At 42.2% G+C, this 12116-nt stretch overlaps 1 protein-coding gene across 1 annotated transcript; it reads left to right on the top strand.

The window, feature by feature from the left end:
- Positions 1-1166: 1166 nt before the first annotated feature.
- On the top strand, positions 1167-2129 carry LOC136155797 (olfactory receptor 7C2-like). The gene has a single exon (XM_065917917.1). It carries the CDS (start codon positions 1167-1169, stop codon positions 2127-2129), a length of 963 nt encoding a protein of 320 aa, XP_065773989.1.
- The last annotated feature ends 9987 nt before the right edge of the window (positions 2130-12116 follow it).

Below are 12116 nucleotides of genomic sequence, written 5' to 3'. Positions count from 1 at the left end.
TTTCCCAGGTGGCTCAGTGATAATCAACCTGCCAATGCAGGAGACACAAAATGCAGTTGAGATCTCTGGGTCTGGAAGATCTCCTGGAGAAGGAAATGGCGTCCCATTCCAGTATTCCTGCCTGGAGAATCCCATGGACAGAGGAGCCTGGCAGGCTACAGTCCACAGGGTCCCAAAGAGTCAGATACAACTAAGCACACATTCATCCAAAACGCAAAACAAAAGATGATTTATGTGAAGACAAACTCCATATTTAGAAATTGTAGGAGAGTCTATATTTATAAATTAAATTCTGATTGAATTTATATAGGGTTTTTGACAATATAAATAAAATGTAAATGAGGATTAATGATAATATCGGGCTTTTTTCTCCTTTTTTTACAAAAGGAGCACACAAGTTTCAGAGGGTATGTTATAGAAATTACAGAAAGAGAGTACAATGAAGAAAACTCTCAATGATGGGAAAAACTGCCTAGAGTCAGGGAACTCCCCATTTCTATAAGCACTGTTAAACCCTCAAGAGCAGTCATCGTGGATGCCAGGGAAGGAATGGTTGTTTGGGGACACAGGCAAGCACTAGAGCAGTGCATCTCAAACATGTGTGTCAGAATTTCCAAGAGGGCTTGTTAAAGTTCCAAGTGCGGACTTCACACCCAGCGTATCTGATTCAGTAGGTCAGAGGTGACTCTGGTAAAGGATCCACCTGCCAACGTAGGAGGCACAGGAGATGCTGGCTCCAACCCCTGGTTCGGGAAGATCTCCTGGAGGAGGAAGTGGCAGTCGATTTCAGTCCACTTGCCTGGGAAATCTCACGAACACAGGAGATGGTGGGCTACAGCCCATTGGGTTGCAGAGTCAAACACATGATTGAGTGCACACACAGGTCAGATGAGCCTAAAAATGTGAATTTCTGTTATTTCTAGGGGGTACTGATGTTGCTGGTCAGAGACAATCACAATTTGAGGATTGCTGAACTCAAAGAATTCTTCTAGATGTCAACAGTAACCACAATTTGTCATCAAATGAAGTCAATCCTTAGGCAAAATGAATGACTTCATGATCTCCCTGGGTTCGTATTAAGGATATTTCTGTCTCTCTGGGGAATATTTATTTGAGGTAAATTTTGTATTCCTTTTTTCTTCCTTGTTGGCTAGCCCAGCAGACTCATGGAAAGAGGAAACCAAACAGGAATCAGAAACTTTCTCCTCCTGGGATTCACAGAGGACCCAGACCTACAGCCTCTCCTCTTCGGTCTGTTTCTGTCCATGTATCTGGTCACATTCACTGGGAACCTGGCCATCATCCTAGCCATCATCTCAGACTCCCACCTCTACACCCCCATGTACTTCTTCCTCTCCAACCTGTCCTTTGCTGACATCTGCTTCACCTCCACCACTGTCCCAAAGATGCTGTGGAACATCCAGAAACAGAGCCAAGTTATCACCTATGCAGGCTGCCTCAGTCAGGTATTCTTTTTCATTTTGTTTGGGTGCCTGGACAATTTACTCTTGACTGTGATGGCCTATGACCGCTTCATGGCCATCTGTCACCCCCTGCACTACATGGTCATCATGAGCCCCCGGGTCTGTGGGCTGCTGGCTCTGGGGTCTTGGTGCCTCAGCATCACAGCCTCCCTGCCTGAGACCTTGACTATCTTGAGGCTGTCTTTCTGCAGAAGCATGAAGATCCCACAATCTTTTTGTGATCTTCCTGAAATCCTGAAGCTTGCCTGTTCTGACACCCTCATCAATCACACAGTAGTCTATTTTGTGACTATTATCCTAGCTGTTTTTCCTTTCTCTGGGATCCTCTTTTCTTACTATCATATTTCCTCCTCCATCCTGAGAATGTCATCAGTCAGGAGCAAATACAAAGCTTTTTCCACCTGTGGGTCTCACTTCTCAGTGGTCTCCTTGTTCTATGGCACAGGCCTAGGGGTCTACCTCAGTTCTGCAGTCACTTCAACCTCTAGGACAAGTCTTGTGGCTTCTGTGATGTACACCACGGTCACCCCCATGCTGAACCCCTTCATCTACAGTCTGAGGAGCAGGGGCATGAAGGGGGACCTTGTGCGGCTCATTAGCAGGGCACCGTCTCTCATGCACAGGGCCTTCGGAGGACTCTCATAAGTAACTGGGCACATAACATCGAGGACCAGACATCCTGGCTTCCTTCACTTGATGTTTTTATCTTTCCTAATACTCATGTTTTAAAGAAAAAGTTTCCTTGGGTCTTCACAGCCCTCTCTATTTTCCTTCATAATATATCTTTGGTTCCCTTTTTCAGTTTGTAACCATATGAATTTTAACTTCATATGAATTGAACCTGACATTTTCTGTTATGCTTAGTGATGATTTAAAGTTCTTAAAAAATAAACTGAATCTCGTGTTTTTAATATATATTGTCAAAGTGATGGGATGTATAACTATTATGGAAATGTTGCACTGCAAGCTCATTTACAGAGATGTTTTCTGAGGTTGTGTGAATTACATGAACTGGAAGAAGTGCCTTTTCTCTGAATAACTTTCAGTCACATCAAACTTAAGGTATTTTATTTCATTCTTGATATGTGAATTCTGGAGCTGAACAGTTCAAAGTACTGTCAAGTACTGAGAATCCTTCTGCTTTTTTGCTCTATCTCTAGCTTGACCATGGGGTTTCTACCCTCAAGGTCACAAAATGGCTTCTGCCCTTCCAGCAATTGCAACTGCATTCCAGGAAGGTGGAATGGAGAATTATAATATAGAAGATATTCCTTCATCATTGATCACTTTAGTGTATTCTGTCTCGCTTCAAACTTTCACATCTGTATCCATTACCTAAGAAATTTCTCTAGTCTTCTCCGCCCATGTTTAGAGAGTTAATGTCCCAGGAATCACTCCTTAACCAAAGACCAACAGGAATTGGTGTATAAATCACTTGCCTATTGAGTGAAATAAGTCTGAAGCACACATATTTTACTGGCTCCTGTCTTTCCCCAGCAGAAGTCTCAGCAGATCATGGTGGTAATTGGCTTGATAAACACACCTTTCACGATTGTTTTCTCTTCCTGACTCATGGTTCTGTTTCTTACGACCACTAAAATCTTTGTCTTCACTAGACTGAGCTACATTTCCTGAACCACATAGTAACTTGATTGGCAACACCACAAAATATATGCCTACTTGGAACCTGTGAATGTGACCTTTTTTGGAATAAGCATCTTTGCCAATTTAATTAAGTCTTCAAATGCAATAATTATGGATTGCTTGGGTATGCCCTAAATCCAATGACATTTGTCCTTAGAAGATACAGGAGAGGGGCTTCCCTGCTGGTCCAGTGGCTAAGAATCCACCTTGCAATGCAGGGGACTTGGGTTTGATCCCTGGCTGGAGAACTAAGACCCCACAAGCCTTGGAGCAATGAAGGCCTGAGCCACAACCACTGAGCCTGTGTGCCACAGCGAGAGAGACGCTGAGCCACATGAATGATCCCTCAAGCCTCAACTAAGACCTGACACAGCTAAACAAATAAAAATAAACTTTAAAAATGTTTTATCAAAAAAAAAAAAAAATAGATACTGGAGAGGAGACGACACAAACAAGCTCTGTGACATAAAGGCAGGAACTGGAGTGACGTGGCAGCAAGGCAAGGGACTCTTGGAGCCACCAGAAGTTGTTAGAGGCAAGAATGGATTCTCTCCTAAAGGAGGGATCTGCAAGCCACAGACCATGGGCTAGCACCAGCCCATGGCCTGTTAGGAACTGAGCCACCCAGCAGGAGGCGAGCAGCAGGCCAGCAAGTGAAGCTTCTTCTGTATTTACAGCTACTCCCCACTGCTTGCATTGCCACCTGAGTTCCACTTCCCGCTCAACAAACTCAATAAAAATAATGTGCTTGAAACATCCTGAAATCCCAGGTCTAAGAGAAATTGTCTTCCACTAAACAAGTTCCTTGTGCCAAAGAGGTTGGGGTGCATGCATGCTAAGTTGATTCAGTCTTGTCCAATCCTCTTTGCAACCCTAAGGACCGTAGCCCGCCAGGCTCTTCTGTCCATGGAATTCTCCAGGCAAGAATACTGGAGTGGGTGTCCGCGCCCTCCTCCAGGGAATCTTCCCTACCCAGGGATCGCATCTGCATCTCTTATGTTTCCTGCATGGGCAGCCGTGCTCTTTACCACTAGCAACACCTGAGAAGTCAAAAAGGTTGGGGATCACTGCCCTAAAGCCTTCAGGGGGAGTACAGCCCTACTGATATCTTGATTTTGTGTTTTTGGTCTCCAGAATTGTATGAAAATAATTCTGTTCCTGTAAGGCAGCTGCGTGGATGTGTTCAGTTGCCTCAGGCATGTCCGATTCTTGGCAACCCCAAGGACTGTAGCTCACCAGGTTCCTCTGCCAAAGAAATTCTCCAGGCAAGAATCCTAGAGCGGGTTGCCATGCCCTCCTCCAGCGCATCTTCCCACCCAAGAATTGAACCAGAGTCTCCTGCATGGCAGGCAGTTTATTCACTGCTGAGCCACAGGGGAAGCCCTATAAGGCACCCACACTGTGATAATGTGTAACAACAGCCATAGGCAACTAACACATACTGTAAGGAAGATTCTTAGTGTATTTGGAGGATTACAGGAATCAGCTGCCATTTGTGTATACACATACACACTCCTGAAGGCCTGCTGATTTGCTCACTAGCATGAAGCTGCAGGGGCTTCCCAGGGGGTGCTAGTGGTAAAGAACCTGCTTGCCAATGCACAAGACAGAAGAGACATAGTCTTGATCCCTGGGTCAGGAAGATTCCCCCAAAGGAAGGGACAGCAAGCCACTCCAGTGTTCTTACCTGGGAAACCCCATGGACTGAGGAGATTGGCAGCCCACAGTCCATGGGGTCACAAAGAATCAGACATGACTGAAGCGACTTAGCACATGTGCACATGAAGCTGCAGATGGGCCTACAACTGTTCTACATTCCCTGAGAACCTCTTGGGTCAAGTGTGTATATTTATCTCCATGACAAAGGTCTTTGGGGTCTGCAGGATCCTTCATCACAGAGGTCAGAAGCAGCACAGGTGAACACAGGCTTTATTCCATCCCCCTGAGTTTCCATCTCTTGCTTGTAGCTTCCAGCCTGCCTTTGATGAACCTCCAGTCTGTCTTCTCATTTCAAGATAAACTCAGAAAGCAGTTCACATATTTCACAATAGATAACTTCAGGCGTCAGAGATAAGTTTGTCTCATTCTGGTTGGCATGAAGGATTGAAAGAATGAAAAGATTATCTAATCCAATCCACAATCCCCCCCCAGACACATACAAAATGATATATATTTCCAATGTGGGGGAAGGGTAGGGAGTTTGGCATGTACATATATACACTGCTATATTTAAAATGGGTAACGAACAAAGACCTACTGGATCAGGAAGATGCCCTGGAGAAGGGAAAGGCAACCCACTCTAGTATTCTTGCCTGGAGAATTCCATGGACAGAGGACCCTGGCAGGCTGCACACCATGGGGTCACAAAGAGTCAGACAGGACTGAGCGCCTAGCATTATATATGAATATATATGTGTGTTTGTGCATGTTTAATCAGTCTGCCATATATAAATTCAAATATATCTGAATTTAACATAAATTCAAGTTCCGGTACCTGAATTAAACACAGAACCAGTGTTTTGTTACTGAAAGTGTGACCCTCATACTCAGACCTGCATCAACACAGAGCCTAGTAGCTTGTTAGAAGTGCAGGGTCCCAGGGCCCACTGAGGACATATTCAATCAGAATTTGCACTTGAATTAGAATCCTGCTGACCTATAGGCACAAGGAGGAAAGAGAAGTGCCTCTGTAAAGGGTTTATCTCTGGTTCTATGGCAACTCACTCCAGTATTCTTGCCTGGAGAATCCCATGGACAGAGGAGCCTGGCGGGTTACAGTCAATGGGGTCCCACAGAGTTGGAAATGATTGAGTGACTGAACACAGACGAGGCATAAAGTGCTTCCAGTAAAAGTAGAACTTATGACCATGTATCTTATTAATAGTTTGAGTAGAAAATTAGTGTATTAGTGATGTAGGAATATAAAATATACTTAGGGCATTTCTTTCTAATTTTTTTGGTGGACCATATTTGACCATATTTCATATTGATTAAAAATATACATACAGGGCTTCCCTGGGAGCTCAGTGGTAAAGAATCTGCCTTCCAGTGCAGGAGACACGGGTTCGATCCCTGGTCGGGAAGATCCCACATGCCTCGGAGCAGCTAAGCCTGTGCACCACAACTACTGAGTCTGTGCTCTAGAGCCAAGGAACCACAGCTACGGAGGTCCTCACCCCAGAGAGTCCGTGCTCTGCAGTAAGAGAGGCCCCCGCAAAGAGAAGCCCATGCGCCGCAAACAAGAGTAAACCCTCCTCACCGCAACTAGAGAAAATTCCACTGAGCAACAATAACCTAGCACCTCCAAAAAAATAAATACATATGCACACCAAGGAACGCTTGTAAATGCATCGTTGCCACAGTATTTGTCAGAGACATACACTTAACAGTATCTTCTGTGAAAAACAATCAAATGTAAAGAGGGGCGTCCTATGAGCTTGCTGTTGGGTAATTGCTCGGTTGTGTCCAGCTCTTTGTGACTGTAGCCCGCCAGGCTCCTCTGCCCATGGCACTTCCCAGGTAAGAATACTAGAGTGGGTCCCGTTTTCTCCTCCAGGGGATCTGACAGACACAGGGCTTGAACCAGTGTCTCCTGCATTGCCAGGCAGCTTCTGTGCCACTGAGCTGCCAGGGAAGTGCTAAAGAACTTACCTTGCAATTGCTTCATTATCTCTGAGGCTGAATGTGTGTGTGGATTCGTTAGCCATTTATTTTCTCTATCTTAAATTATGTGTGTGAGTCCTTTGCTTTTCTATATAGGATCAGAATAGGATTCCTATCTTTGAGTGCAATCTTTCAAACAAAGAACTGGACGTGCTTTTTAGTTGTTAAGATGTTATTTTGTTGTTCAATCATATTCAACTCTTGCAACCCCTTGGACTGTAGCCCACCAGGCTGTTCTGTCCATGGGATTTCCCACACAAGAATACTTGAATGAGTTGCCATTTCCTCCTCCAGGGGATCTTCCTGGACCAGGGATTGGACCCATGTTTCCTGTATTGGCAAGTTGATTCTTTACGACTGCACCACCAGTGCAGTCTTTGTTCCTACCTTTTGTCCCATTTTCCTTTTTTTCCCCATTCTCCTTCTTACTCAATAATTTCTCACAGACCTGCCTCAAATCACAAGTATAATGATGAATTCATTATTTTTATGGCTGTACAACAGGTCATGGTGTGCCTATAATACTAACACTTTCACAGTCTTTTTCATCCTTTATCATTAAGTTGCTATTATACCAAAGCTACATAATACATTGAGATAGTGAAGTTCATACTCTGATTCTAACCATGGATGGTTTCATCCCCCCAGGAATTTTCGTCTGTTACGCATAGAAAGCTCTGTAGAGTCAAGGATGCTCTAAATATCCTTCAATGCACAGGACAGATGCCACCACAAACAGTGATTTGGCTCATAATGTCAATGACGCTAACACTGGAGAACCCTGAGTTAAAGTATATCTGTATTTTTAAGGTTTATAGCTGTCTTCAGACTTTTTTGTAAAATATTATAACAGTTCACATTTCTGCCAGAAAAGTCACAGTCCCCTTTGCTACTAGTCCCGAAGTTCTCAGCCCACATTTGACCAGTCTTCAAGATATTTCCCAGGACCAACGTAGGAAAGAGATTTTTTTGTTGCATTCTTAAACTATATACTGAACTACAGCAAAGATTTATATATTTCTTCACCTTTTTTATTTGCCTATTATTATTATGTATAGGCTTCCATGGTGGCTCAGTGATAAATTTGAATTTGCCTGCCAGTGCAGGAGACATGTGTTCCGTCCCTGGGTTGGGAAGATAGATTCCCTGAAGAAGGAAATGGCAGCCCACTCCAGTATTCCTGCCTGAAAAATCACATGGGCAGCGGAACTTGGCGGGCTACAGTTCATGGGGTCATAAAGGAGTCAGACACGACTTAGCACCTAAACAGCAAAAACAATATTTATTATTACATACAATATTAACAACTAAACAACAAGAACACATGTTATATGCCCATTTTTCTGCAGATATAAGTCTTTCGAATGGCTCTTTAAAATGATTGTTTTTCAATTGATTTGTGAAGCATATATTAGGCCTTAAACTTCTTTTTAAATTTTTTATTTAGTTATATACAACTATTGTCTTGTTTCTGAGTCTCTTGCATTATTTAAGGTGATTTTGACCCTCCCCCACGTTGATACTATATTGGCTTCCCAGGTGGTTCAGTTGGTAAAGAATCCGCCTGCAATGTGGGAGACCTGGGTTCCATCCATGGGTTGGGAAGATTCCCTGGAGAAGGGAAGTCTACCCATTCCAGTATGCCGGTCTGGAGAATTTCAGGAAGTGTATAATCCATGGTGTCTGAAAGAGTCGGATACTACGGAGCAATGTTCAGTTGATATTATATATTTACATGTCAAAGTGTTCATCTAAAATGTGTCAGTTATTCTTACACTGAGGAAATAATCTCACTAATATTTTCAAGATGTTTGAAGTAGGTGAGAAGCCATTTTTTGAAAGATAGGTATTTATTCCAGCTTTACAATTCAATCTTCCCAAATAAATTGAAATACAACCTTGATATATATTCAGTTCAGTTCAGTTCAGTTGCTCAGTCGTGTCCGACTCTTTGCGACCCCGTGAGCTGCAGCACACCAGGCCTCCCTGTCCATCACCAACTCCCGGAGTCCACCCAAACCCATGTTCATTGAGTTGGTGATGCCATCCAACAATTTCATCCTCTGTTTCCCCTTCTCCTCCTGCCCTCAATCTTTCCCAACATCAAGGTCTTTTCAAATGAGTCAGCTCTTTGCATCAGGTGGCCAAAGATTTGGAGTTTCAGCTTCAGCATCTGTCCTTCCAATGAACACCCAGAACTGATCTCCTTTAAGATGGGCTGGTTGGATCTCCTTGCAGGCCAAGGGACTCTCAAGAGTCTTCTCCAACACCACAGTTCGAAAGCATCAATTTTTCAACATGCAGCTTTCTTTATAGTCCAGCTCTCACATCATGTATTAAATGTCTGTATATTAGTGAGTTTTGAGATGGATCTACGTGTTTGGTGTGAATTTGGGCAGCCTGTATGTTGACGCTCAGGGCTATGTTCCTGCGTTGCTGGAGAATTTGCATGGTATGTCTTGCTCTGGAACTTATTGGCTCTTGGGTGGTGGCTGGTTTCAGTGTAGGTATGGAGGCTTTTGGATGATCTCTTATTAATTAATGTTCCTTGTAGTCAGGAGTTCTCTGGTGTTCTCAGGTTTTGGGCTTAAGTCTCCTGCCTCTGGCTTTCAGTCTTATTCTTTCAGGAGCCTCAAGGCTTCTCCAACTATACAGCACTGATGACAAAAATTCTAAGTTAATGGTGAAAAGATTCTCCACAGTGAGGGACACCCAGAGAGTTACATGAAGAAGAGGAGAGGGAGGAAGGAGATAGAGATGAGCAGGAGGAGAAAAAGGGGGACTCAAGAGGAGAGAGACAGATCTAGGCAGTACTCTGTTCCCTAAGTCTTCTCCATAGCCCAGAACACCCAGAGAGATTCACAGAATTGGATTGAGAAGAGAAGGGGAAGGGAGGAAATAGAGGTGATCTGGGGGAGAAAAAGGTGAGTCAAAAGGGGGAAAGAGAAATCATCACACGCCTGAGTAAAAATGGGTACTGAATATTGGATTCTTAAATGTCCAAAATTGATATCAAATACTGAAAAACAAAGATTAAAAATCTAGAGTAGAGGTTAGACTCTCAAAAATACAATATTAAAAACAAAAACAACAACAACAAAAAACAACACACACACACACACAAATTTGTAGAAGAAGGTAAACTTCCAAACTCATTATATGAGGCCACCATCACCCTAATTCCAAAACCAGACAAAGATCCCACAAAAAAAGAAAACTACAGGCCAATATCATTGATGAACACAGATGAAAAAATCCTTAATGAAATTCTAACAAACAGAATCCAACAGCATATTAAAAAGATCATACATCATGACCAAGTGGGCTTTATCCCAGGGATTCAAGGATTCTTTAATATCCACAAATCAATCAATGTAATACACCACATTAACAAATTGAGGTAAAAACCATGTGATTATCTCAATAGATGCAGAAAAGGCCTTTGACAAAATTCAAAATCCATTTACAATAAAAAACTCTCCAGAAAGAAGGAATAGAAGGAACTTACCTCAACATAATAAAAGCTATATATGACAAAACCACAGCAAACATTATCCTCAATGGTTTGCTGTGGATAAGCAAACCATTGCAAGCATTTCCCCTAAAATCAGGAGCAAGACAAAGGTGGCCGCTCTCACCACTATGATTCAACATAGCTTTGGAAGTTTGGCCACAACAATCAGAGCAGAAAAAGAAATAAAAGGAATACAGATAGGAAAAGAAGAAGTGAAACTCTCGCTCTTTGCAGATGACATGATCATCTACATAGAAAACCCTAAAGACTTTACCAGAAAATTACTAGAGCTAATCAATGAATATAGTAAAGTTGCAGGATATAAAAATACCACACAGAAATCCCTTGCATTCCTATACACTAACAATGAGAAAACAGAAAGAGAAATTAAGGAAACAATACCATTCACCATTGCAAAAAAAGAATAAAATACTTAGGAGTATATCTACCTAAAGAAACAAAAGACCTATACATAGAAAACTATAAAACACTGATGAACGAAATCAAAGAGGACACAAATTGATGGAGAAACATAGGTGTTCATGGATTGGAAGAATCAATATTGTCAAAATGGATATTCTACCCAAAGCAATCTATAGATTCAATGCAATCCCTATCAAGCTACCAATGGTATTCTTCACAGAACTAGAACAAATAATTTCACAATTTGTATGGAAATACAAAAAAACTTCAAATAGCCAAAGCAATCTTGAAAAAGAAGGATGGAACTGGAGGAATCAACCTGCCAGACTTCAGGCTCTACTACAAAGCCACAGTCATCAAGACAGAATGGTCCTGGCACAAAGACAGAAATATAGATCAATGGAACAAAATAAAAAGCCCAGAGATAAATCCACATACCTACGTACACGTTATCTTCGATAAAGGAGGCAAGAATATACAATGGAAAAAAGACAACCTCTTTAGCAAGTGGTGCTGAGAAAACTGGTCAAACACCTGTAAAACAATGAAACTAGAACACTTTCTAACACCACACACAAAAATAAACTCAAAATGGATTAAAGATCTACATGTAAGACCAGAAACTATAAAACTCTCTCATACATAGAGACATGTATTGTTGCTGCTGTTCAGTCTCTAAGTCATGTCTGATGCCTTGAGAAGCAGATTTTTCAGAACCACCTTGTTCCTCAGCATCCTCTGACACCTTCTCTCCTCACTTTTCCTCCTAACTTCCCTCACCACACTGGCTTCATTTTTTTCATCTTAACATCTTAAACATCTTAACATCTAGAACATCTTAAACAAGCGCCTTCCCCAGGGCCTTTGCACTGGCCGCTCTCCCTGCCAGGCACACACTTCTGATAAGTTCTTGACTCCTGCTATCTCTTCCATGAGGTCTCTGTTCAAATGTCACCTCATTTGCTGTCTTACCTGACGACCCATAGAAATAGCATCCCTTCTTTGATATTTCCTTTATACTTGTTTTAATTTTATTCATAGTAAGTGTCACCATATGACATGCTATATATATATTTATTTGCTATATTAGTTCTCCATGACTAAATTTTAGGAGATTTTGAATTCCAAAACACTGTACTCATTCTATGAACAAAACATTGACATCAGTTTCCTATTTGCAAAGTATGTAAGATAGCATTTCAACAATGTGAGTAATGTCCACTTGCATGAAAATTAGTCACATTTTTTCCCTTTACTTGTAGTCACTTCCACCACATGGCACCAACGAACATCACAGGTGTTTCAGAATTTCTTCTTCTGGGATTCTCAGAGGAACCAGAACTGAAGCCCTTCATATCTGGGTTTTTCCTCTGCATGTACCTGATCAA

Source organism: Muntiacus reevesi, chromosome 1 (assembly GCF_963930625.1).
Source record: "Muntiacus reevesi chromosome 1, mMunRee1.1, whole genome shotgun sequence".
Lineage (NCBI taxonomy): Eukaryota > Metazoa > Chordata > Mammalia > Artiodactyla > Cervidae > Muntiacus > Muntiacus reevesi.
This window is presented reverse-complemented; position numbering and strand designations above follow the sequence as displayed.

Bases quoted from the DNA above. Each gene is read 5' to 3' on its own strand.
- LOC136155797 (XM_065917917.1), top strand. From the start codon at position 1,167: ATGGAAAGAGGAAACCAAACAGGAATCAGAAACTTTCTCCTCCTGGGA.